The 27,990-nt window shown below is 43.1% G+C and overlaps 1 protein-coding gene across 2 annotated transcripts; it reads right to left on the reverse strand.

The window, feature by feature from the left end:
* Window positions 1-79: 79 nt before the first annotated feature.
* On the reverse strand, window positions 80-27,990 carry LOC105939772 (myosin-9). 2 transcript variants are annotated; one of them, XM_012882069.3, is made up of 43 exons: window positions 27,805-27,990; window positions 22,404-22,594; window positions 22,159-22,299; window positions 21,920-22,076; window positions 21,712-21,739; window positions 20,505-20,598; window positions 20,057-20,077; window positions 19,097-19,189; window positions 17,735-17,798; window positions 17,475-17,573; window positions 17,062-17,205; window positions 16,810-16,905; window positions 16,639-16,715; window positions 16,292-16,486; window positions 14,462-14,635; window positions 14,123-14,296; window positions 13,562-13,676; window positions 12,829-13,013; window positions 12,614-12,735; window positions 12,300-12,369; window positions 12,056-12,216; window positions 11,831-11,939; window positions 9,788-9,919; window positions 9,492-9,698; window positions 9,262-9,399; window positions 9,052-9,175; window positions 8,792-8,963; window positions 8,476-8,688; window positions 8,215-8,359; window positions 7,922-8,128; window positions 7,692-7,796; window positions 6,991-7,143; window positions 6,631-6,879; window positions 6,085-6,297; window positions 5,794-6,006; window positions 5,551-5,712; window positions 5,309-5,437; window positions 4,440-4,528; window positions 4,186-4,309; window positions 2,270-2,478; window positions 2,089-2,197; window positions 1,046-1,218; window positions 80-864 (listed from the first exon to the last, which is right to left on the reverse strand). In XM_012882069.3, exons 2-43 carry the CDS (start codon window positions 22,587-22,589, stop codon window positions 756-758), a joined length of 5,880 nt encoding a protein of 1,959 aa, XP_012737523.2. In that variant the 5' UTR covers window positions 22,590-22,594; window positions 27,805-27,990; the 3' UTR covers window positions 80-755. The 2 variants fall into 2 exon arrangements, with proteins under 2 accessions (XP_012737523.2, XP_021164077.2); XM_021308402.2 differs by lacking the exon at window positions 20,057-20,077.

Consider the following 27,990-nt stretch of genomic DNA (forward strand, 5'->3'; position numbering starts at 1 on the left):
AGGTTTGCAAGAGTACCTGTAAAGTGCCACAAATAAACTCAGGCCTCTTTAAACATAACAAAACTGGACAGAAGCAACAAAGGGTATCAATGCATTTTTTTACTTTATTGAATCAAGGAATTTTATAAAATAGATTAGCCTTACAACTGTAGGATCAACATGCAAATCAATAACCCGTCTGAAAATACAGTGGCAGGGCATACAAAAATATGCTGCAGTTTGAATTAGGAGACAAAAGTACTGGCAGAAACCCTGTCTGTTATTAGGGAAAACAGAAGCTATTAAATGACCCATCACCAATACTTGATAAGTGTGAAAATAAAAAGCAACCAGTGGGACAATATAGCATCCAAGCAGATGACAGTACAAAATGTGTCATTAACAGTTCAATAATGGGAACGAACATTTTTTCTAATCCTGTGTGTTTGTCACCGTGTCATTTCATGTAATAACAGACAGAACTACAGTACAAAGAGTACGCGTGACTATAAATGCATTATTAACTCCAGGAAAGGAGAAAGTGCAAAACGAAGTTTAGATGTCACGTCAATAGCACTACATTTAAACAGTATAATATATCCTTTAAGTAGAAAAATAGGCAGGAAATGTATGGTAAACGTTTCTTTAAAAAAAACACACTGCATATTTTCAGAGATATTTTGGCCAAAGGATTTGCATGTAAAAGGTTCATGTAAGGCTAACATTTAATGCTATCTGCAGTCATCTCAGTTCCTCTTTTGGCTCTCCGGGTCGGCTCACTCAGCTGCGGGCTCAGAAGGCTCGGCTGTCAACTCGAAGTCCTCGTCGCTCTCTAGACCTGTGCGGGTCAAACCGAGCCGCGTATTGAAAGGCAGATCTCCCCGTCTGCAGAGACATAAAATAGAACAGTAAATAGAGCTGCATAAACATGCCACAGTGGCAGGAAAACTCCCACAAATTCAAATTTGACAAAACACTGTCACGCTTATACCTCATGCAACCTTAAAAAAGGACCTACTCCATCAGCATGTGACTCTTTGAACCCATTTCTGAGGAATATCTGTACCTGAGCTTGCTCTTCAGAGTGCTGACTTCACGGTTCATTGCATCAGCTGACTCGGTGGCATCATCCAGGTCTCTCTGCAGCTTCCTGCGGTAAACATTGGCCCTCGTCAGCTCCTCCTCAGTTTCCTCCAGCTGCCGCTTCAGCTGCCGCATTCGGGTGTTCGTCTTGTCCAACTGAAGAGAAAAAGTTCAATTTAGGCTTGAGGAAAAACTGGGAACATTCCTCAGTCAGCTGGAGGATGCTTAGGGTAGAAGTGAGGACAAAGCCAGTGGGTGGAGTTTCTTAATTGGAGGGTAAAGTGTTTATTCTGTCTATGAAACTGTCCTTGTTTACAATGTCATTGGCTGATAAGCAATAGGGAGATCCCCTCCCAGCTAAACTTCAGCCAAGCGTGCTCGTTTATGGACTCTATGGATCATCCATCATTATATTCACCCCAATTGATGTGATAAAGAGTGACAGTGTGTCCTACAAGGCCGCACAGATCTGGTTCATCTAGGCTGAGAGCATTTTACAGCATTTTATTTTTTTTTTTGACAAGTCTGGTGGCTGATATTCTGACGGATGGTTTCTTTTATGAAGACAATAGAGAAAAAGATGCACTGTAGACAGTGGGTTTGTCACTAAAACTGAAATGCAGCATATAACGAGTTGTTAAACCCAGAACTGCATCAGAGCACCTGCTGTTTGTTGAGGCATACCCACCGATAATGAGAGTTCTTCCGTTTGATGCGTTTACTGAACAGGGTTTCATCATTACCAGCTGATCATTGATCAAAGCCAACAGAGGAGATGTCAAGCAGTTTTGATCTCTGGACCACTTGTTGGCTCACCTGTAGCCTTTGCCGCTCAGCGGTTGAGCTGGAGGGTGCATCTGGGGTTTGACGTTGCTGATGAATCATTTCAACTGGGGTGAAAGTCACCACTACATAGTTCACCTGTTTTGCTAGGTGAGAAATTGTGTGCACCTAATGCCACAACTTTCTCAAAGATTCATAAGGGAGGCATTTTTCATTGTGAAAGATTAAAAAATGAAAACTTGCCTGATCTTTGTATTGCTCTGTGTTGCGTCGCTCATCATCAACCTGCAACATCACCTCTTTGAATTTTTTCTCCGTCTTCCTGACCAGCCTGGAGGCCTGCTGACGCTCCCTGAAAGAGAAGTTAATTAACATGAGGAAGAGAAACGCATACAACCGGGGAAGTTATTCCACTACCACTCACTTTGACTCCACATCCAGCTGCTCTTCCAGCTGAGCGATCCTGGCCTCCAGTGTGGTGATGGAGGACTTGTACTTTGACTTGATGGTGACTTCAAGCTCCTGCAGTTTGATCTTCAGCTCCTTGTTCTGGCGGTCGAGCTGGGAGCGAGCGCCCTCCAGTCGCTGGGAATTGCTGCGCTCTGAAGACAGCTCTGTGGTCAGCTGATCAGTCTGAGGGCAGAGACGTGCAGGACAGATTTAAGTGTACAGTAGCAGAAAGTTGTGATGATTTTCTACCACTGCTGGGAGCCGTAGATTAAGTAAACTTTTTATACAGCAACATTCACAGGTTAAAAACCAAAATAGTTTCATTAAAAAAAATAAAATAAAAAAACCACACACCCTAGAAATAAAATGGCATACATGCATAATCATAAAACTAGTTAAAAGCTAGTCTGAATTAACTGTTCATTCTTTTAAGAAGCAGCTGAAGACATGAGGGAGCCATAGGTCTAAAAAGAACCACACCCCCCCTGTCCTAAAACAAGTTTGTGGAACCATTAACACCCTTTGACTGGAGGATCTCAAATTGTGGCAAGGGGAATACAGCTCTAAAAAGGTCTGAGGCTGGAACTGGACCGCACAGGGCTCTAAAAGTAAAGACTACAATTTTTAAATGACCTCTAAAATGTACTGGTAGTCAATATAAGGAGATTAAAATGCGTCGTCTCTTCTGTGTTGGTTAAAGGCCTTGTAACAGCATTCTACACCAACTGCAGACGGTCAAGATCCTTTTTCAAAATGCATACCAATGCTGTTAGAAGCTAAATTAGAAATGATTATCCATGCTTTTATTTTCTCACCCTCACTATTCTGACACCAAAGCTCAAAGCTTTTTCTTGGCTGAAAAAAAAAAAAAAAAAAAAAAAACAACAAACAAAAAGTTTTTGATTCATCCATGAGAATGGCACTCCAGTGACATGGCAGAATCAAAAGATGGAGTTTCTGGTTCGACAGAGGAGGCCAATACACCAAGCTATTACTTGATTTCAGTTATTTGGGCATCAGGGACGATGATTAGCGTTTCTGTCTTATCAGTTTACCTACTAAAAGTTATCAGAGAGTTACTGTTTGATACCACTGACAGATTATCGAGAAGGACAACTTTAAATATTCAGTTAGGATAAATAAACACAGAGCTGAATTTCATCAGCATAAAAATGATGAAACATAAGGAATCTGCCTGATTGGCATAGGGTAAAAATATATAGAAGATGGTAGGTCCAAAGACTGAGCCCTGGGGTACACCACACAGCAGACATCTGACATGAACTAGTTCCCAAAAACATATATTATTCTAGAAAGGTGGGAGTTTAACCACTCTGGAACCTTACTTGATAGACCGACTACATAGTGGAGCCTGTTAAAACACTCATCAACAGAATTAAAAGGTAGATATAAAAAGGTCCAGCAGAAGCGCTCCAGAGTCAGCTGACAAAAAAGTCACTAGAAACTTTAAGTAAGGCGGTTTCTGTGGAGTGGAGCTGAAGAAGGACAGACTGAAGTTTTGTCAATGAGGTCATGTTTTTCCATAAAAGTAGATGACATGCAAGAAGTTTGGACATAAATGATCTTGGAGATAGGCCAGTAACCTCTAAGCTGAGCAGGACCCAATTGAACTTTAATAATGGCTCAACAACAGCATGCTTGAAGGAATTTGGAACAACACCTGTTGAAAGGGAAGTATTGTACGTTTTTATGATATAAAGGCTCGAGAGCGGGGAAACCTTTTTAAAAACCACAGGGAGAAAGTTGTTCGGAGGGCAGAAATGTTCATTTTATCAAGTAAAACCAATATATCATCTAGAATCGCTGGATCAAACACATTCAATGACTGGGAGAGCCAGAAACAAGTTTGTGACAGTGATGCCATCTTACCTGCATCACAGTTCTCTTCAGACGATCATTAACCATCTCTGTGTTCAGATGTTCTTCATCAAGCTCTTCCTCCAGCTGGGTGATGCGAGCTTCCAGCCTCCTCTTCTCATCTGTTAGCAAAGAACTGACGGCAGAAAATGATCAGTAATACGCTCAGCTACACCAACAAACCATCCATCTCCTGTTGCAATGGATGCAAATGTTCCCAATAAGGTTCTTTTCATAGAAATGGGCAAAAATCACTGAGCTCATACTTCTTTGTGTTGCTGCTGGTGACCTCCTCCTGGAGCTCATCCCTCTCACTCTGAACCTGTTTCTTCAGCCTGTCTGCTGTGGCCAGTTCCTGATGGAAAAACAAAAGACCTCAGGAGAATGCATGTCACACCGTGGAGGCTACTGGGACACATCAAGACCGACCATGTGGTACTTAATTTTGTCAAAACATTTTTCTCACCAAGGCCAATACACAGGAAAAAAAAGAAAAAAGTTGTTATCCCCATTCACAAGAGCTGCACAATATACAAGTAATAGTTACCACCACTACATTACTGCATATGCCCAACACTGGTAGGATCATTCACACAACCTGTTAGTGGCTGATGCATCTGCAGGTCCATTGCTGAGTACTTGAATTAGAGATCTCTTTTAGAGGGTGCAAAACAATTTAAGGCTAGCATGGAGCATGCACCTCCAGCAGACTGGCCCTAGCCTACAGCCAGAGCAACAAAGGGTTTAAATCAGAGCATATTCTTTGATGTTCATAGATACCCTCCATTCAATCTTCATTTTGCAAAAAAGGTCCTTAGATGTTTAAATTTAAGCGATATCCCAAAAGAGGATTAAAAGGATCATACAAATGGATCCAATACCAAACATTTCTTAAAATAAAAAATTGTTTCATTTCCATTCCAGATCAACCATGTGCTATAGTGTTCATGGTGGTGTTGGAATGCATGCAGCAGATGCCGTTTGTGGTGGAAATCTGACAAAATGTGAAAGAGTTCAAGCGGTGTGACTACTTTTGCTAAGATGAACTACAGTCGCTGATCAAAAAAAACTCAGCTTTAGTCTGTAAACATCTTGTTCTGCAGGGGGACAGGTGCTTGCATCCTTTGAGCCGTACCTCCTGGAAGCGCAGGGCGTCTGCCTCAGCAGACTTCAGCTTCCTCTCGGTCTCTTTGGCCTCGTTGACAGCTTCATCCTTGGCCAAGCGCAGCTCTTCCAACTCCCTCAATAGGTCTTTCATCTGAGCCTGGAGAGCACATTACAGTAACGTGAATCATTCACAGAATCATTTTACATGAATAGGTCCAAAATAAATCAATTTTCAGCGCTCAGAACTGTGCACATGGTTGCATGGTCTACCTGGAGTTTCTTCAGCTGCTTCAGAGCATCATCGCGTCCTTTGTTTGCTGAATCAATCTGTGCCTCCAGGTCTGCCAGGTCCAGCTCAAGCTTCTTCTTGGAGGAGAGGGCCTGAGAACGCTGTCTGCGTTCATCCTCCAGCTCAAGCTCCATCTCACGCACCTCAAGGAGCAAGACGAGTGTTAACCAGAAAGCCCAATTAAATATTACCATGTGCTTCAGCTCGGTGCTCTACCCTTGTACCTGTTTAACGAGCTGCTTCCTTCTCTCCTCTCCCTGCTCGTCTCGGCCCTGCAGGTCTCGGTCAAACTGAGCCTTCATGGCCTGCATGTTGACCTCCAGACGCAGCTTGGCGTCCTCTGTGAGCTGCAGCTCGTCCTCCAGCTCCTCCAGCTGGAGCCGCATCTCCTCCAGCTGCTGGTCCATGGCCCGCTTTGACCTCTCCAGCTCGTGGACCTGGGGATTGTTACGCAGCTTCAATCAGGAACATGCTCGCAAAAGCCTCTAGCGCCAATCCTCGGTAGCTGGACTTACGTTCTTGCCGACATCATCCTTAGAAGAGACCAGATCCTCCATCTCAGCTTTCAGCTGTTTGTTGGTGCGGTCCAGCTCTTCCTTCAGGCCAGTCATGGTCTCGAGCTCGCGGGCCAGGTTAAGCGCTCGCGTCTCCTTCTCCCTGGCTTCAGCCTCGGCTTTGTCCCGCTCCTCGGCGTACTGGGTGGAAATCGCTTTCTCCTCCGCCAACATCTAAGTAGCAAGAAGGATTGCAGTAGATTTAAGCAACCAAACATGCACGATGTTGGCACTTCTCAGCATATTTTGTTGTTTCATCACAAGTGTCTTGTTTAACTGTTGAGTCCAGATAAAATAAAACTGAAAAGTGTTTTGCAGACATCAAGTAGGCCAATGATTTCCTGGAATAGCCCATGTTAAATCTAATCTCCTTCCCTTTTTCAAATGGCTTCATTTCTAATGTCATCCATTTACAGGATAAATGAATTATTTCTTGGAGGAGAAAAATAAATAAATAATAATAGTGCCAAAACTGTTTTAGTCCACATGGCGCATTTAACACGTTACCTGATCAAACTTCCTCTGTTTCCTCTCCAGGTTGGAGACGAGCTGCCTCAGATGGTCCTGGTCCACCAGCAGATCGTCCAGCTCCTGCTGCAGACGGGTCTTTGTCTTGTCCAGCTTGTCATAGGCTGCCGTCTTCTCCTCCAGCTGCTGCATGATTTCGTCCATATCCCTCTGGAGCTTCTTGCGGCTCTCCTCTGCCCCCTCCAGCGATATGGCCTCTTGTTCCACCTTCTTCTTCATATCAGCCAGCTAAAGAATATTATAAAAAACTTTTGAGTCTCAACAGGTCTTAAACTTACCCATTTTTTTTTTTTTACTTGAAAGATTTATCAAGAACATAATGATGTGCGCTGGACCAACCTGGGTCTGCAGAGCAGCAACCTGCTTCTCTACATTCTTCTTGCTCTCCTCCTCTTCCTCCAGCATCTCCCGCAGGGAATTCTGTTCATCCTCCATCTGCTTCAGGCGGGAGGTGAGGGAGAGTTTCTGACGAGTCTCCTCCTGGAGCAGCTCCTGGAGCGCAGCAAATTAAACATTCCAAGTTAAAAAAAATAAATAAATAAATGACCATTTTAGTCCCTGCCAGAGTAATTTACAGTTAAATTTCCAACATGTGGCAAAACCAAATACCAGTAGCATGTGCCAGTATGAAAGTCTCAGTTGAATTACCTCGGGTAAAAGTACCAGGCTAGATGCACAAACATGTTTTTAAAAAAAAAAAAAAAGTCAATCATGATCTGGTTGCTCAAAAAGAAGCTGCCGTACAAAAACTGTGAGGTTTGTCTGGTAGGCAGCAGAAAAGTCTGGCCTTTCAACTTTCTGTCATGCGCAGCAGCAGGTTGGGGAGGGGCAAGGCTGCAACGTGCCGTCGGAGAAATGTCTCGTCAATCTGGCATCTCATTAAAAGTATGTTTAACTACAGGAACAGTAACAGAATACCTTGAAGCGGCTGATCTCAGGGTTTGTGCTAATCGGAGAAAGGCTTTCTTAGCCAGCACATTGAGACCTGGGTTCTGTGGTGTGGCACGCTGCTTGTTTTTAGAGTTCTACGGCTGTGGTACCTGTGTGTCCTGCAGCTGAGACTCCACAGTAGACAGGTCTTTGCTGGATTTGATGTTCTTGCCTTCTGCTTGACTCAGAAGACCGTTGACGCTGTCTAGCTCGGCCTGCGATTGAAAAACATTAAATGACTTCCTGATTTAAATAAATGCATATAAAAAAAAAAAGTCAGTTTTGGATACTAGTTTAATCAACTAACCCACCCTACCCCTTTAACTCATCCATCTCATACCTGCATCTTGGTCATCTTATCAGAGAGCTCCTGCCTCTGTCGCTCACTTTCTCCAAACTTGATCTGCAGCTCTTGGACCTGAGCTTCAGCCTTCTTGCGGCGGTGCTCAGAGTCTCCTTTGCCTTGGGTCAGACTCTGCACTTCGATTTTCAGCTCATTCCACTCACTCTCCAGGGCCTGCTTGGCTTTCTCTACGGACATCTTGCTCTGTAGAGGGGATGCAGGACCATGATTATCGGGGTCTGCGTTTACATGTGTCCCACCAGCTTTCCTCAGACTGCTGTGCTCCTCACCCTCTTGGCCTGATCCAGTTGTTCGTTGAGCTCATCAAATGCCTGGTTGTGTTTTTGTCTCATGTCGGCCATCTGCTGCTCATGAGCCTGGGCCTCTTCCTCCAGAGTCTTCTTCAGCTGAGCAACTTCACTCTCACGCTTCGCCCTAAAGGGAAAGATCAAGAACAGAAAAGCTTGCGACAAAAACGCTAAAAATCTAGTCCAGCTCTGATTTCGCCGTAGGACCCACAACATTTCTGAAGACTAAAGAAGAGCCGCTACCTCAGCTCAACATGTGCTGCAGTGGAGTCCAGCGTGTCCTCCAGCTCAGTCTTGAGGGCCTCCAGCTCCTCGCCCAGGTCCCTGCGTTGCTTCTCCGCCTTGCCTCGCGCCTGCCTCTCCAGCTCCAGGTCCTCCTGCAGCTCAGAGATCTGCGCCTCCAGCTCTCGGATCTTCTTCTGGGCCGTGTTCTTCGCTGCAGCCTCCTCCTCAATCCTGGTATAGAGACGACAGACCGGGATTAGTTAGTACACTGACGTATAGCATCAGTCTGCAAATATACCCTGTGCCAGAATAAGCGTGTAGGCCTCTGTCTAACCTGGCTAATGCAGCGAGGAGTTCCTCCTCCTTCTTCGCCAGCTGAGCCCGGAGCTCGGCGATTTGGGCCTCCAGGTCTGCAATCTGGTCATGCAGCTCGGTGGAGTCTCCCTCAAGTTTACGGCGGTTTTTCTCCAGCTCCTGACGCATCTTCTCCTCTTTTCTCAAACGATCTGGACATCATGAAGGAGAAAACATGACGACTCCAAGCATGAAGTAACTTACAGAGGGCATTTTAAGAAGAAGCTGAGAATCACTTGCCTTCTAAGTCAGTGATCATGGTTTCATGTTTATTCTTGAGCTTCTGCAAGCTTTTGGACTTCTCCTCCTCCTCAGCTAAATTGAGGGTAAACTCTGAGATCCTCTCCTCAAGCAGCTTCTTTTCCTGAAGTTAATAAATAAATAGATCATCTCCATTGTATTGATTCAGACAGAAATCGTTTAATCAGCCATGTCGTCATGTAAGGAAACCTTGTTGAGCTTGCTGTTCTGGTCATCCAGAATCATGACGTCCTCCTCTAGCTGCTTCAGTTTAGCGTCGGTGGTGACCTTCTCCATCTGAAGCTTCTGTCGGGCTCCCTCCTCCTCGTCTAGCTGCTGCTCCAGGTCCTGAGTGAGCAAAACCAGACGGTAACGTCAACACTTAGACTCATGATGGTTCCTGTAAATAGTTTCTAACTATACATCTGGACGTGGCTGACCGTGATGTTCTGCTGCATCTTTTTTTTCTCCGTTAGCATCTGAGTGACCCGCTCCTCCTCTTCCTCCAGCCGGGACTCCAGGTCGTGCAGCATCTCCTCCAGCTCCTGCTTCCTGGTGGCCAGACGGGATCTCATCTCCTCAGCCTCGGCGCAAAGTTCCGTCTCCGCCTGCAGCTGCTCCTGAAGGGCCTGCTTCTCTGCACTGAGCTGGGAAGAGCAGAGTCCGAGGGACACAGTTAAAAGGCCGATGGACTTTATTTACCCAGAAGAAACAGCCTTGCTCCATAGAGACTCACCTGCTGCTGCTTGGCCTCATATTCTTTGAGCTGCTCCTCAGCTTGGATTTGTTTCTCCTTGACCTTGAGCAGCTCTTCCTCCTTAGCGAGCATCTCCTCCTCCTGCCGAGACACCTGCAGCAGAGGCTTCACCTGGAGGAAAAATTTTTAACTTTAGACACTGGTACAAGTTTATACAATACAAGACACTACAAATATTCTAGCTCCAAATTTTTAAAAATTGAGTATTTTATTACAAAACATTAAATACTTATCCGTTTTGTACCAATCATGAAAGACTAGACCGGGGGTGTTGAAAGTGGCAGACCTACATTTAAAAGCCATCCATCCACACTTTTTAGTAAAAACACTATTCAAAGCACTAGACAAGGTGGGCTCTTTATGACACCATCACTAAAAGCCTATTTTACTGCTTCTTCAGGGGAAGCCATTAAAAAAAATAATAAATTTGACAGACCCGATATTCCTGCACCAACCGTATGATTGTGACTGGTAACTTAAGGCGGATGCATCTCAGGTCCTATAGATTCCCCAGTTATAACTTCCGGACTTTCAGAGAAAGCTGCTCGAGTTTCCAAACCATTACATTTCTCTAACCTTTACAATCCTAAGAGCCATTTTAATAGTATACTGAAAAGGAAATTTGTTAAAGAATTTTAAATTAAAGAACAGCTTCATACATTTTCTTCAATGGAACATTTGATTGCATAACAAATGGCTGTGAAATGATGAAAAAGTACATCGTTTGGAAGCTACGGACAGAAAATGCTTGATAAAAAGTAAAATGCTATACACTACGCGTGTCACTGTTGGATTTATGATTATTGGATTTCTTCATTCTGATGTATCAGCAACTTCAGAGACTGCTGGCAGTGAATATGGCCTTGATGAGGCTGCCGGCGGCTCACGACACGATCACTAAGACGGTAAATGAACAGAACAATAAGCTTAATAAGCTGGCTGTGGTGGTTGAACTCAGAGTTGAGATGGATTAAAATCTGGAAGTGAAAACGCAAAAATAGCCAGACTAATTTGGAATATTGGATCCTGGAGCCAGTGATGAAAAGACTTTAAAGCTGAAGGAAAAGTTGGTTCAGCTTGTTCTCATAACAAAGTGTATTTTAATCAGACTTTCCCACCATCTACTTTCTCCTCTTGGATGTTATGGCGAAATGGCACAGAACTACTCACGCTTTAATGCTTAATAAAATAAAAAAATTAAAAACTGTAAATACTAAGTCTGTTATGTTATCCACCTTAAGGCAGTGTCAGTCTGAAAAGTAATTTCACCATGGTAATGCATGGCAGCAATAATTGATTCTTAAGAGCCTCAGCGGAAGGTCTAAAGAGCTATATGTGACTCCGTCCCCTGCTCCAGCTCCTCTTCACATTTTAAACTCATTCTTCACACGTCAAGGTTGGATATAAAGACTACCAGAAACCACACAAAAAGTAGAAACAACCTAAAGAAAACTCCAAATCAACACATAAGAAGACAGCACAAACTATATAAAGCACTTTTTGGGGTGCATGAAAATCTGGAGAGAAGTCAAAACTAAATTAGAGTGGTTCCTAACCGTTTCTGTAATACTGAGATTGAGTTTTTGAAAGTTTTGTAACTTTTTATCGTAGGCCATGTCGATTTGTTCTGCGTTTGAAGAGCACATTCAACTAATTGGACAACCTGATGTAAACATCTGACTGATGCTGTGGAATCAGTTAAGCAGCAGAACATAACCTTTCCAGCTCATCTGCACCTTAATAATTACAAACCATGTCTGGATGAATCATCCCTTTTACTTTGTGCAAAAGAAACTCTTAATGTAGCTCTAGATATTACGGATTGGGATGCTGCCTGAAAGCCCAACCTAAACAAACTTCATTTTTGAGATGGAGCAAAAAACATTTTCGATGTTTGATATGTGAACCGATAAGGGTTCAAAAATGGCCGTTACGAGATGTAAGCTACAGTCCAGACTGCTCTAAGGATGCTAATGTTTGAAAATGTACTAGTACAATCCGGAGCCCTTTTATAGATCTCACCTTGGTGAAAAGCCTCCACCATTGCCAATTCCTGAGTTTGAGGTAAGCAGCACAGTTGCGCTGGATGACTTTCATGGCGGTCAGCTGCTGCTGTCTCTTAGCAAAGGCTCTGGGATAAGAGCAGAAACAGACATCAAGTACTTGGTCGCAGTAGACGCAAGAAAGCAGAAGTATTCAAAATCCTTTTGAGGTAATGCTTTTTACATATTTTACTAGCTTTCTTACTTCCGGGCTACATATCCTCTGCACCAGGCCTGGAAGCTCATGATCACATCGGTGACCTTCAGGTCCCTCTCCTCCTCCAGATGGGCCAAGAGTCCAGCTCTGAAGAACACTTTACTTTGGCCGATGCGGTACAGGTTGGGTTCCAGCTCTAAGGCTTTGATCTGTCAGGAAGGGGATGAAAGGAGCATGAGCCCACGGAGGACATTTTGAGAAAAGTGCAGACCTCTGAAAATGAAAACATTACCATGAGCTCACAGGCTTGCTTGCCATCCATGAACCCCTTTGGAATGGCATTGGGAGTGAGGATTTCATATCTGAAAACACAAAAATAATCCGAGTCTTTATACTGAATACGTAGAACCCATTTCAGATTTTGATTAACTGGATCCATCATAAAGCTCACTGACATAAGTCTGGCTCTGTCAGCTTGCTTCACAGCTCGTTTAATGTCAACCATTTACAACCTAACCCAGATTTAAACTTTCACAACTAAATTGAACAATTAACATCTTCCTAATATGAGACCAGAGAGTGATCAGTTCAAATAATCAGCGTCACCTCTGTCTGAACTCCTGGAAGACGATGCGGTTAGGGAAGCCCTGTCTGCAGATGCGAATTCCCTCCAAGACTCCATTACACCTCAGCTGCTCCAGAACCAAGTGAGGGTCCAGTTTACCAGCCTAGAAAAAATTAAAATCACAATAATTGGATTTAGATTTTTGTGAGTGATGGATATCCAAATCAAATCCATTTTGGTTTTGCCCACTCCATACCTTCTTCTCATGGTTGGGAATGATGCAGCGCACAAAGTTGGGGTTGGTGTTTCGGAGCGTGGTCATGAGGTTCCCCAGCTGCTCCTTGTACAGCTGGCCTACAGTGCGGAACATGCCTTTACGGGTCTTGAAGGGGCCGGAGTCAGACATTCCTGCCACCTTATCCAGACCAACGATGTGGTTCACTAGGAAGTCACACAGAAGAGCAAAAAATAAATAAAAAGCACAACACATTTTGCCTTCCAGCTCTTTATAGGGTAACAAGTACACCAAACTGGTAATTAGTCAGGCTCTGCTCTGAAAGCTTAAGGTTGCCTGTTTAACAGACATGTTGCTCTCAGCTTGTCAGCCGTAAACTGCATTTAAAGTAATGGGTGGCTCCCATTACGCAGCAGGAAAGCATTTCTTAGCAGCTGCATTTGTCTTTGTTGTCTAGGAGGAACTTTAATCAGCCATCTGACTGGCAGTGAGCAGCAACAAGTGGTGGTGCTGCATTACTCCACCTATACATTACTGAAGAAAACTAGTCATTACAGCAAACGCATCCCATTCAGAGGGACATAGAGCACTTTAAAGGTGCTAAGATTTTTTCCATCATAACATAATTAATGTTTAAAATAACTTTTGAAAATCTTGTGGTGCAAATGTTAACTAGTCCCCGTCTTTCAGAGTCCTTAAACCACAAACATTAAAAGCCAACAGCTCATTTCACATAACTCCAGTCACTACTTACCGTCTCTCCACAGGTCAGCAGTAAACTTGTCGGTGGACTGGTTTAGCAGAGTGGCCACACACTCATTCAGGGGGTCCATGTTTTTCATCAGCCACTCATTTGCCTTGTAATCCACCTGCAGCAGGTAAGACATTTAGAGTCAAAAAGGTGACGAATCCTGTGGTGCCCCTCCATCGCCTCATCTACGTTATTTAATCTGCCTCTCACTGTGGGTCAGAATTCATGAACTGTTACCTGAATATGCAATAATAATAATCTCTACAGGATTGATCAAGTTTGTTGACCTCTGCAATCAGGAGATCAGCTACATGTCGGATTTGCTTTACTAAAACTAGCGCTGTTCTGTTTGCACATGGGCTTCCTGCACATTGATAATCATTTGACTGTCCCCGTTTAATGCTTGAAGAAGTGTTCATCACTTAAAAACAATAAATATTGACCCATGTCCCAATACAATTTATGATGTAAAAATGTTAGACATGTTTACTTTTGGCGATTTGTGTCAAATCAGCTTAGCTCCATCTGACAAATCTGATGAGACAAAGAGCCATATATTCTAACCTTTCCTGCGTAGTGAATGACACAGAAATCGGCATCATCCTTGAGCTTCTTGGGTTTAACGAACTTTGGGTGAGTTCCCTGCTCCTGGGCCAGTTTCTCCACAAACGTCTTGTCGGTGGCTTTAGGGAACCAGCACTCCTCGTCCAGCAGAGCCAGGATGCCTGGAGGACTGGACTAGGGTGAACCAAAGGAAGGGAAACAGAGGAATCGTTACCATGGTGTGTAGCAGCTACATACATGCTCCGATTTCTACTGGAAGACTGACTGCACAACTGATTTATGCTGGAGGCCTCTAAGGATCTCAGGTTATCCGGTCTGCAGTGAAAAGAAAAATCATACGTGTTTTTCAATGAGGTCAATGCAGGGCTGCAGGTCCAAGCCGAAGTCGATGAAGCTCCACTCGATGCCCTCCCTCTGGTACTCCTCCTGCTCCAGGATGAACATGGTGTGGTTGAAGAGCTGCTGCAGCTTCTCGTTGGTGTAGTTGATGCAGAGCTGCTCAAACGAGTTCAGCTGCAGGGTGGGGAAGAGTTAAAATGGTTTACTCAACAGGCAAGGCCACACTTCAATTAAATATCTTTCAGCTCGGCCTTGTTGCCACAGGGTTAGCTGAAATTTCATGTGAGCCATTTTTCAGTTCCAAAGTTCAGACAGCATGAACATTTTGTGTCACTTCAAAAGGTTTTAATGGATAATGATTACAATGCATCTCGGTTACTACAGGTAGGAGGATAAAATGACTTCATGTTGACCCAACTGTAGCCTGTTACCTGGTGGTTTATTTAAGAATTAAAAAACACACACACAATCCAACTGAGCAGTAAAATTGGTCCTTTGAGCGAAGAACAAATAGGCTTGGCTCAGTCACACCAACTCATCACACCCATGTTTAATCAGCATCCAAGTCCAGAGATCAGAGACCTGAAACAAGTGTTGGCTCATCATGCATAACCTGCAGTATGTTAATTTACTCATTTAGCCAATTATGAAAAAGTATTAAATTTATGGTAAAATTTGAAACCATGTATAAATTTTAAGCAACACTATAGAGGGTCTTGTGACCTCTATTAAACCACATGGAGTTCATGCAACATTCAACTCATCCATTTTTATTCAGTGACTTACCAATATAAAGGGCAATAATTTTTCCATACTTAGGTGTTGTGATGTTTACAACGGTGTAACGACTTAAGCAATTTACTGTCATAAACATGAAGGAGTCTTTAGGAATGTTTGTGACTGTTGCCAAGTGTCATTCAGTAAATTATGACACTTAATGAAAAGTTGACATTAAGACGTCTTTATGACAACTTGACTAACAGAACCAAAAATTAAATATCAGTATAATAACACTGAATGACATCTTTACAACTAGTCCTACCTGTTCAACTTCACTTGAAGTAAGGGGAAACGTTAAGGCAGAATTAAAATGGTCTCATGACAGCCAAAGTTTAGACCAATCACAAAAGAAAATGTAACGTTAACACAGCTAAATACATGTTTAAAGGTTTATAACTGGACCTGTTATCAAATATTCAGGATGGTTTCTGATTTCTTGATTAATGTGAACTTGTCATTTCAGAGACATTTTAAACAATGTCAGCTTTGCATTACAAGTTTAATAATTTACTGAATGACAGTCAAAGACTCCATGCTTGTTACAGTGTAATGTCAGTCTTATAAACACCCCTTCAAACTAAATGTTAAACTTCTTGCATTTAAAATTCCTTTATAATCTTTGCCCAAGACTGACAGATCTTTCGCAAAATGAAGGGACGGTGTGAAGTCTTCCCATAGGAAAACTTAGCCGCTCCTTTCTCCATCACATTGGTAAACAGAGCAGTTTGGGGCCCGAGAAATTGGTCAGTAGTTCTTAGTGTTTAGGTTGTGGATGTGTGCAATATAGCTTATTTACAAATGTATACATTTCAACTGATTTGAAGCAAGACACAGTCGGTTAGAGCACAGCTTCAATCAAAGTCTTTAGCTCATTTACAAATGAGGCTTTACAGTCAGGTCTGGGAAACATTGCGGTTGTGACGTCTACACCTGCTCTTTTCTGAACGCTCAGTGGAACTGCAGACAGATTTAAAGGGGGCCACATGTTGTTCACACACACACTTATATAGACAAAAAGGATATTTAAATATATATGTTTCAGCACCTTACCTCAAAGATCTCAAAGCCAGCAATGTCCAGGATGCCGATGAAGGATGCTCCCTGTCTCTTGGTCTTGTCCAGAGCCTTGTTGATCCTCATCACCAACCAGCGGAACATCCTCTCATACGAAGCTTTGGCCAGAGCCTCAACGGCGAACTCTGCCTGCTCCTGGGTCTGCGCCTTCTGAACATAGTCCCTACCGACCTGAAAGACGGACAACACAAGCAGCATCCTGCGTCACTGTAAGCAACATGGCTGACTCGATCACGCTAAAGTATTTCAGACCATTATGAAACAACGAGCCAAAACCCTCCAGTCTATCTGAACGAGCCTTTTAGGCTAGCTGCAGTGCTGACCTTGATTCTGGGAGACAAGATGGCTCGAGTGAAGTCCGTCACATTGATGCCCAGCAGGTGGGAGACCTTCTGGGCGGCTGGGAGTGAAACATGGCAAACGTCACAGTATGAGATTAAACCGGGTAGGAAGGGAGAATGCGTGAATAAAAGCGGACGATGACTGAAGAGTACCCGTGTTATCAGGCATGGACGCCTGGTCGGAGTTACGCTCCTTCTTGAACACCATGTTCCCCAGCTGCAGCACACTGGAGATAATCTTCAGCAGACCTGAGGAGAAAAACGCAGCTCAGACTTCTGACATAAGACATCCAGTTTTAAATTTACAAGGGGGGAAAAAAAAAAAAAAAAAAAAAAAAAAAAGCTTTTCTAAGCCGACACCTTGGCAGAGATAGCAGCGTAGAATAAAGGACACAAACAACGTACCAGTTATTTCCTCTTCAGGGATGCTCATGATCTTAAAGGCCTCCATAGTTTCCAGGAACATTTCCTTGTCCGTCTGCCCAGGAATGGTCATGTTTCCGTTGGACAGGAAACGGTACTTGCTGTAATCCTCCAGACACAACTCAGCTGCATTGGGAGCAACAAAATAATAAATTGAATCTTTTTATTTCCCTGAAGTGAAAGGAGACAAAGACCGACTACCACAAATTAACAGACTGCTGGATCATTTGATTGCAAATACTGAAATTAACCAGAGTGTCACTTCTTTAGCCTGTAAGCTAGTTCCTCAGAGTCTTGATCTTAGCATATTCGGCCAACAGTCATTTTATTTTGTAACTTCTTCTTCATGTCAGCCAGCTTATTGCACTTCTGCTGCGAAGTGTTTATGTGCTCACAGCGCATTTTGTCTCCTGCTCCTGTCAGCATGTAGTAGAAGATGTGGAAGGCCCTCTCGTCTTTAGCTTGTCTGATGGCTCGAGACTTCTCCAGCAGATCTGAAGATTCAGTCAAGGACGAAGCAGCATAGACCACGACTAGAACAGTACACAAAGCCTACGCTAAAGAGGAAAAGAGGCACTTGCTTCATCTTGCAAGCTAAAGCTCGCAGGACTTCTTCTGTCCGAGTCATGAAACTAGTTTTTCTGAAAAAGGATACAAGTTTCAATGTTGGCTCCAACGATGTAACCGTTGACGTCAAAGTTGATTCTGATAAATTTTCCCTTTTCACAAGAGAAAAAAAAGAAAAGAAAGAAAAAGTCATTTTGATGTACACTACTAAAGTACTTCACAAAACAATGGACAGTGTAACATTTAGAAATGCACATTTACATGGCCAATTCAGCACCTTTATAGGGAATCAGAGTTGATTACATATTACCTCCAGAATTTCTAAAATAAACCTCGTAGTGAATGATCACACACACACACACACACACACACACACACAATAAAATTATAGGTGGCCAAGCTGAGTTAAGAGATTTAAAGTCCTTTTGTTAATATAATGCACCCTTAGGTTACACAGGCTGACATTTTTAATTTTGCTCATTTGATTGATCATTGTGTGCAAGAACATGTTCAGATGAGTGCCCTCTTTTTTGGCGTTAACGTCTGACAGCTTTGAACTTTTCTACTTTCGAAAATAGAAATGAGAAACTCTCTCCTTGGCGTCATTAAAATGTTTGCCAAGAAACTTTCAGAACCAACTTTGGCTTCATTTAACGGGAAAGAGTTACAAGATTTCCCCTCAATGGAAAATAGACAGCCACTCATTGTCTTTGTGGGGGACACCTTGAAAGCGCAGCCCTCATGTTGAACTCACAATAGGCTAAAGGTTTAATTTCCTAACCGTCAAAACCTTTCAATTGTCTGAACGCGTTTCTACATTCTGGTTTCGTTGATACTGTGTGGAGCCTGCTGCTGGCAGGGACAGAGGGTTAGAGGACTGAGACCATGGATTTAATGCATCCAGTCACTTTGCTCTGACCAGAGGTGGGTACAGACCAGATGGTGATGATTTACAAAAGCAAACAGACATGTTTAAGCAGAATCTGGATTTGTTGGGTTTTTTTAAGAGGAGAACCACACTCATTAAAATATCCTTAATTAAATGTAGTTCTAATGGAAAATTAAGATTTCTGAAACTACAAAAATTTGAAATTCAGAGAAGCTCTGGAAAGTCTGCCAAATATATAATAGTTTATGGGCAACTGGAGAAAATTAAACTGCTGTGGATGAACTGACAAATGCCACAGCACAAATAAAAAGGGTTTGTGGATTTATGACCTATATACTTGTAAAGACAGTTTTTAAAAAAAAAAAAAAAAAAAAAAGCTTTCTGAACAAGATTTAGTTTATACAGGGATTATGACTTTAGTGCAGGGTGTTTAGACTGAACTTGAATTCATTCAACGTTTTGTGAACTGGGCCAACTCTGACCATATTCCTTTATCTCACTTGGAGCTAAACTAAATAATTACAAGCTATAAACTGATTTAGAAGCCTCTGGGTCACTTACAAATCTGGAGGAGTTGTCGTTCTTGACGGTCTTTGCATTGCCAAAGGCCTCCAGGATGGGGTTGGCCTGCAGCAGCTGTTTTTCCAGCTCCCCCTAATGGAGAAGAAACAGAATCACACTAGATTTATCATGACAAGCTGGAGAAACTCAGACCACACAAAGCTGCACATCCTTTATTGGCAAAAAATATACCAAGAGGTGACTTTTTCCCGGGATCGTAAACGATCACCTTTTCCCTTTCAAAAGGCAGACCTCAGGCGATGTTGCCCAACCAAACGCATGCAAGCACAAGCAAAATACAGATCCTGCACATTCCTGCATACAGTACATTCCCCCAGAGCAGCAAGCCCGCTCAAGCTTCAAAATGCGGTGATGCGGCTCTTTCCATGCAGGCACAAGCAGCGCAGCGCACACACCACGGGCAGGTTAGCAAAGACGACAAAACATGATGGAAACAACAATACCATGATGAAAAAAAAGCCAGACTGAATGAAAACAGCTGCTGGGTGGAGTGGGGAAACCTGAGCTGCACTATAGTTCAGCAACAGATAAGGTTTCTGGTAAACTGCTGTTTCATGGACAAGCCAGCTAAAAGCTGAGCAAACCCAACCAAACAGGTAGCTGGGCACAGTGTTGTTGGACTTTAAATGCTCATTTCAAAAGCAAATTAAGTGACGCTTTAGATAGAGACACTTGCCTGATCTCTTTCTGATGGCTTAAAGAAATGGTTAAAGTACCGCATGAAATATACTTCCCCTTCGGTAAAGTTGTACACAGGAAGAAACTTCCGTTTTTCAGCCTTTATGCTACAAGCTGCATCTTAAACTCTTTTTTGCTGCTTGACATTTCTAATACAGCATCTGTGTATGATAATCTTTGATCGGTTTCAAAGACAACCAGTCAAGGACAGCTGATTTTCTGTTAGTGTGGACACATACAAAGCCAGAGAGATGAACTCACATGTGACAACACAGCACTGCCCTGGAGGGAGGGAAGAAAATTCAACACATTAGAACCAGTGTAGGTCAGATATTACATCACTGCACAGGAAACCTGGTTGCATCTAATGGCAAAATGATTTATGAAACTTTTCATGTCAAGTCTTGTTAAACATCCTACGCAAGAGGTAGCACGAGTATGTGTATAAAGATCTGCATTTAGCTGCAGCCCAGTCACTACAGAGGAGAGGCAGGCGTGTCGGGGCCTGAGACAGGAATGCTCCGCCGTCGCCTCACAGCTTGTTAAGGTGCATACCGTAACTGATCTGAACTAAAATGGAAATCTACCAAAGACAGGATTGTGGGGGGGGGGGGGGGGATAAATAAAAATAAAGAACTGTGGTGTTTCCTTTCTCCCCTCTTTCTGAAAAGGAGAAAATAAGTTTTTTTTTTTTGGTTTTCAAACCTACCTGGTCTTTCTTGGACTTAGAGGATGAAGCAACATGTGCAAGATACTGAATGACCTTCTTCGTATTCTCCGTTTTCCCAGCTCCTGACTCCCCACTGCAAAACAGATAAACAAATAAATGCACGCCACATAAATATCAAATGAAGTCATTTATAAGAAGTCAGGTCCAAAGGTTAATGACATTTCTAATTTAAAAAAAACACACATCTACCAGGAGAAGTGAAATTATACAAGATGTTCTGGAAATCTAGAAAAACTAGAACTTGTCGTATTTGGTACGTCCAAACATGAGTAACTAAAAAAAGTCAAGAAATGTCAAGTATTGCTGAACTTCAAACGGCTTTTAAAGCTCGGGTTAGAACCTCAGAAGTCCTGTAGGCGTTTGTGGTAATTACACGTGGTGCATCAGAGTCTCAGTAACTGGATGTAAATTCCTTCAGTAACATCCAGTTACTGAGACTCTGATTTAAATTTAATTTTCTGTTCAGTTTTAAACAAACATAATAAAGCAATAATTACTCCTCCTACTTGTATTGAGAATTGCAGTTAGAATATTAATCCCCATTTGTTCCATTTACTTAGGATGTTTAGCTGTATTTCTAAAGATTAAGACCTATTAGGAGCCAAATGTGTATTGTTCCTTTGTGAGACAAAAGTGCAGTAGTTTTTTTTTCCTGTAAGTTGACTGGCAGGGTGCAGAAAGCGGAGGGGAAGGGGCAGGGTTGCATTACTGTGGTAACTCAGGTTTTGTTGCATCTTATGAAGATAAGCCGAAGAAAAATATCAGCTTTGCTCCTTTAAACCTTTAAAACCTGAGAATTTTAGTCTTAAAAAAAAAAAAAAAAAAAAAAGGGGGCTTTTCTTTTCCGACAGATCTGTAAATTAGGTATACAACTGATCAAACATACGTTTTAAGAGAAACATTTTTTCAGCATTTCTTCCAGATAGCTAAAGGCCTGTTTGGACCACAATTCTCAGTTCTTAAGAGGTTAAGGTATAATCAAGGTTACCAAACTAATGGTAACTGACCAATGCCTCTGTAGTGATGAGTTTAGACTTGATCACCCAAACAGCTGCTGACCTCATCTTTATTTTTGGATTAAACCTAAAAACATAATGCTGCTAGTGTTTTAAAAAAAAAAAAAAAAAAAAAAAAAAAAAAAAAGGTATAGTACCAGAATGAATCTTAAAAATAAAAAGAATCCTACGTGCAAAGGATGGACTGGTCCTCGCGATCTGTTTAGAAAAACAGAAAAAATGTCAGAAATGTAATAAAATCCCCAAAAAAAAAAACTTTAAAAGTCTGCAGCTTCTGCTAAACACAAGATAGCGCACATTGTAGTTTAACAAAAGGTACTGCTCATTTGAACACAAAAACTTCCAGCTGCTTAGGTTTCTCCCCCCAGTAACACCCACCCTGCATCATGCTCCTGTAGGCGGTGTCAGTGATAGAGTAGATATGGGGGGGCATCTCGTGCCTCTTCTTGCCCTTGTACATGTCAACAATTTCCTCGCTGTAGATGGGCAGGTACTTGTAGGGGTTGATCACAACGCAGAAGAGACCCGAGTACGTCTGTGGGAGACAGGATGTGAGGTTTAGAGCTGGAGTGGCACAGTGATATCGGCACGAAGCCTGAAGACTGTCATCCACCCACATAGATGAGTCCGGAGTAGTATCGGTCCTTGAGGTTGTGCAGGACGGAGGCCTCGTTCAGGCAGGTGAGCTCGGCCATGTCCTCCACCTTATTGTATTTGGGGGGGTTCATTTTCTGGATGTCATCCTTGTTCACCTTCACCTGAGGTACACAGAAACACGCTTTGCTGACTGCTGTGAAACACGCTCAACAGTTTGACAACAGTAAACAGACTCAGATTCCACAAAGACATTTTAGACTTTAACCTTCTTGCCAGAGTCGGCCAGCTCCACCAGACATTCGTCTCCCTTCTCCTCTTTGACCGAGCCGGCCTCAAAGCCCTGCTTCTCACTGGGGACCCACACCAGCTTCTTGGAGGCCCAGTCAGCCTGGGCCAGAGGGTCGTTGATGCCACTGCGGTCCCCATACAGGTACTTATCTGCATCCGTCATGGTGGCTGTGCGACAAAAGAAAAAAAAAAATAGCTTAGATGCAATATTACATTAAGCTTTGATCCAGGTACATAAAAAAAAAATGTTTTATGCTGGAACTAAATTTCCTGGGTCTCTACTGGGTTTTTGGTTCTAAATAGATAGCCTTGCTTTATAACATAACCATGCCATTTGGAAACAGCTTGTGTGTTTTGTCTCCCACCCCACATCGTTACGCTGCATTCCATTTTCCTCAGAACAAGGATCTAGGACTAGCATAACCATGGAACAGCGTTCCAGCCAACACAGCCAGACAAGTCAGGATTCCAAAAAAAGGCCAGGCTTCCAATAATGCGACAGCCAGGAAAGCGGTTATGTTCGTACTAGCTCTTACAAACGCCATTTAAAGCTGTATTTTCCACATGCAAACACCACTTTTAATTTGCTCGGTTAAGAGTTGCAGCCGCTACATGCAACATCGACTTTAGATGGTTCTGCCGATCGGAAGTGAGGGTTTTCGAGCTATGACGACTACCGCTGGAATGCAGCATTATTTCTTTTTGAGATTGATGATTTTTCACAAATTATTCTCGATAATTACATGTAGGAGAAAAACGTGGCATTGCTGTGAGCTTGCTGGAAAGTAAAAAAACAAAAAATGTTTGGTTGATGAAAGCTGACCAGCTAATAGACATATTGGCTAGCATCTGTTTCAGCAGATTTAAGGAATTAAAAGGCAACACAAGATGAAAATGTTCACAGTGGGATTAAAAAAGGAAACTATGTTAGATATTAACAGTTAACAATTCTGCACAAGACTGTCGTCCATGTTTGTCTTTTGGTTCAGCTAACCACATCCATGTTTGTGTTGAATTAGCTTGTGTCTGTCCGCTGCAGCAATCCAACAGATCTGCTGCGATCCGCAGAGAACGGAGTAGACTGTTGGGTTTTTGCATCACACTGCCAGTTCTGCAGCAGCATTGAAGATTGTGTACTCCTGCACTTCCCAGCTCTCATGACTGACAATGATCTCATAGGAGGCAGATTGATACAGTATAAATTGATTAGCTTCCACCAATCTACATGCTCACGGTCATAGAACATGGTTCTAGTACAGGTAAACACTACCGTTAACCAACTTCAAAGAACTTCCCTTTAAGTAAACTTGGACTTACCCTTCAAACCAGCTGGATTAAGGAGTACATTTGGTAAGCTACATGCAGCAAGTTTAGGGCAGCAGACTTCAGGCTGGCTTCCGACAGTCAATTTAACCAGCTAATATTAGCTTCGACTTGGCATTAACGGGATAATGGCAAAACGGGATATTATTTGGCAAAAAAAAGCAGTTAAAAGTTGCTTAGTTTATGGTCCCTGCTATTTGAACAGCTTATTGCAATATTAGCTGAAGCACATCAATGTATGTGCTGCATAGATGATGTTTGGCTCTGTCCCTCAGAAAACGGTGGCTAAAACACAGTGCAGGTCCCGGGAAACCTGAAAAGAGTTTTCCATCACAGAGAGGCCTGCAAAGGTGTTAGCTGGTGGTAATTAGTGTGAATTAAATAAAACTAGTCTTTTTCAGCCATACAACAGAAGGAATGCCACATGAAATTATTATAATTAAAGTGGATCATTCGCTCAACCATTCTGTCTGTATGATTCCTGAGCTGGAGTCACAACACTGATGCCCCTTACAGGAAGGGTCAGAGCAGATGCTGTCTGCCGAGGAGGCTGAGGTCTTTTGAGTACAGGGGGCGCTCCTGAAGACCTTTGACTCTGGTGGCATCGGCCATCTTCTATGGTGTGGTCTGTTGGAGCAGCAGCTTATCTGTAGCCGAGAGGAAGCGGCTTGATAAGCTCATTAGGAGGGCCCGCTCTGTCCTGGGATGGCCCCTGGGCCCAGTCAGGTGGTGGGAGACAGAAGGACTCTGGTAAAAATATTCCCTCTTGGACAGCATCGTCCACCCCATGCATGAGGCTGTTGCAGAGCTGGAGAGCCCCTTTAGTGACAGACTGCTGCATCGTAGGTGCACAATGGAGCACTTCCGCAGGTCCTTCTTCCCAGCAGCTGTTAGACTTTAGAGCCATCACTGCTCCCAATAATTTAGTATTTACACCCCTGCTGTTACTCACACAGTTTTTCCCTATTTCTTGTAAATAGCCTCTTTTTTTTTTTAATACATGACATGCATGTTTACATTTTTCACATTTCCTACTCCATTGCACATTTCTTTGAAACCAAGTATGCTAATAATTGCAGTCTCTTATTCTGTTTTTATATTTTTACAGTTGTGTGAATTTGCATGCACCGACTTGCCACTCACTTTGCTGCTGGTATGCCTGAATTTCCCCACTGGGGAACAGTAAAGATAATTTCCATTTTATGCTACTGCTGGTTATACAGTACCTGTCGCTGCAAATCATCCCGGGGTGTGAAATTTAGAATAATGGGTCGTCTCTAAGGATTCACTGCATTTTCAACTGAAGTGTGTGTTCAAACAACCTTGCACACTTTGGTGGTACAGCGCAGGTTCAGACACATCTCTGCGACAGCTGTTTAGTGTTGTTTTACTGTGTCATTATGAGCATGTTTCATCTTTATCCTGAACTTGTCAAAAGGGGGGAAAAAAAATGTTGCATACACCACAACTCTCTCTCCTACAGTTCATCCACCCAGTTTCCCCAGTCTCTTGCGTAAGTATTTAAATACTTCTTGAACTTTTTGCCTTTTGTCATTTGACAACAACAAACTTTAATGGATTTAATTGGAATTTTATTTTAAAGGGTTACAAATATTGCATAACTGAAAAGTGGAAGGATATCCTTTGACCCTTCCATATATAAAAAAAAAGAAAACTGAAGAGTTTTTTTAGGGTAACTACCCTAAAGCAGATCAAGTCACGTTGCAGAATCACCTTTCAGTACAGTTACCGGTGAACGTCTAAAGGAATGTCTCTAGGCTTTGCACAGTCTTTGGAAATTAGCTAAGGCTAAGTCAATTTGAATGGAGAGCATCAGAGCCCCAATTTTCTAAGACTTAATAAACATTTTTAACAGGATAAAGTTCGGGACTTTGACTGGGTCATCATAAGAATACATAAGTGTGCTTTAACCTGAAAGTTTCCATTCTTAGATGATGAGCCCCTGTCCCAGTTTTAAGTCTTTTGCAGCTTCTTTTCTTCCTTGTGCTTGGAGAAAACCTGCCACATCGTGTATTGCATGTGGAGGTGGTGGGGGGGGGGGGGGTATAGCATTTAGTGTCATCCGACCACAGCCTCTTCCTACACACGTTTCCCGTGACCTGTACAAAGCTTGTAGCAGCCGAGTGACAAAATGCAAACGAGTCCAATGGGTAGTGTGACTTTTGCTAGGCACTGCATGTTTTCCTACTCGCTCTCATTTCTTCCTCGCCATCTCATTGGGCAAAATTCCACAAATTCCTGGAGTTTTGGTCATCTACAACCCTCCTTTCACTTCCCAAATTTCCAGAACAGATAAACTAGACGCTGTAACTGCACCTGGCCTTGTGCGTTTATGTCTGTATGATTCCTGAAGAAGGCTGCTGAGGTGATGCTTTGAAGAGAGCAAGGACAGGATGGCATGTTAGTGCAAGTCTGGACAGAGAGAAATAAGTCCTGACCACACCCTGCAGAAAAGAAAATAAATCAGAAAAAAAACACCACTCTTCCCTGAAGCAGGTACAGTCTGCTTTGGGGTAGAGTTATTTGCATCTCTGGTGCAGAGATGTTGAAAGAAGGGCATGAAGCGTCTCACAACTTATTTAGATGAGCAGCTTCTTCTAAAAGGTGATGATCAACAACGAAAGACTGACGACTCGGTGCATCTATCCCCACACACACAACCAGAGTGTGCATGTTTATCATGTGAGGGATAAAGGGATCAGTACACAAGGTGTCATCAGAGTCTCTCCTAAGTGCATTATGCGCTCAGTCTCCTGAAGATCAGAAGGGGGGGGAGGAGCAGCACTGGCATTATGCAGCACAGCCACAGGATAGGGGAAATGATATCCCAACTACTGTGTCAGGCAAAAAAAAACAAAGTGCCAAACCATTCTTTGTAAACTGCTAAAGTCATGCATGTGTGGCTTCACTTTCAGAGCCACCTATGGGCTAACTTCAAGGGGAAGTTGCACAAACGGCCTCCGTGCTTCAACACAAGCTCCTGCAGTTCATCCGTTATGCAGTCCAGCTGCACAGCTTAGTCCTTTGTGTTCTCCGGCTCGTTCCCAGCATCATCTTTGCTGTCCTCTTCCTGGCTACCTGTCAATTCATGCTTTATCCAGGCTCTTACCTAAGGCCCTGAGCACGAGCCCTGCCACCTGCAGCCCCGTGGATCACACGAGGGCAGCGAGCTGAAGGGGTGAGGGGAGGCATGCTCAGGTGTGATGAACCAGAATGCTCAATTTCTGAGATGTTCCAGGTTTTTTTTTTTTTTTTTTTTTTTTAAGTAGAGCTGGACAGGACATGTACAGGAAGTAGACCTTTAACCAAGCAGTTGCACAGCTGAGTGTCAGAGCTAAACAAAAAGAGGAAGAGTACCATCATTTTGTTCATGTCAGTCTTTAAAAGGCCTCGCCCCATCTGAAGAAACATCGTAGGCCGACATGTCTGCTGCTTTTGTGCGTGTTTGTGCGTAAGCCAAATCTGTAGCCTGAAGGGAGCGAGTAGCTGGGTGTGTGCTGCTCAGCTGCTGCAGACTTTACCACAAACTGCACCTGCCTTAATTACAGAGACCCCAGCCTGAATGGGGACTTCAGGTGGAAGCAGGGGTTTGCACTTTGGTGCCGCTGCTGCGGTCATTTAACATGTTATTTCCTGTTACATTAGAGAAACATGCAAGGTTTGTACTTCATACAGCTCAGCTCCAGTTATCTCTGAAAATTAACACCATGATTTTTATTTCCCTGCAACAGAGTACAGATAATTGGATTAAAACTGCCTCTGTTTTGTTTGTAGAACTTGTGAGCACAGAAATAAAAGAAGCGTGAACTGTTCATTCTAGATCTGTAAGCTAGAGCCTGAGTTTTCAGTCGGTCTGATGGGGAACACCTGGTCCAGGTGAGCGACCCATCCCCACCTAAAGTCATTTAAAGCTGCAACTCTTAATTTGAATGGCGCCATAGCTTAACAGAATCCCTACTTCGTTCATACAGCAAAGATAAACCGATTTTATCTGCAAGAAAGCCCAAAAACTACAATTAAATACAAGAGCCAACCTTGTTTTCAGCAGCAGGCACGGCAGGTAAACTCTGTGTTGGCAGGCGCCTGGTCCCGCTCCACTGTCCGACGTGTCGCTGGTGCCCCTCCCCGGAGTGAAGAGCAATGTGTCAGCGCGCTGATCCGCAGGACCCTCCAGCCGCTCGGAGTGGAGGTTGGGACAGGATGGGTGCCGCACAGCCGCT

The sequence above is a fragment of the Fundulus heteroclitus genome, chromosome 5 (assembly GCF_011125445.2).
Source record: "Fundulus heteroclitus isolate FHET01 chromosome 5, MU-UCD_Fhet_4.1, whole genome shotgun sequence".
Lineage (NCBI taxonomy): Eukaryota > Metazoa > Chordata > Actinopteri > Cyprinodontiformes > Fundulidae > Fundulus > Fundulus heteroclitus.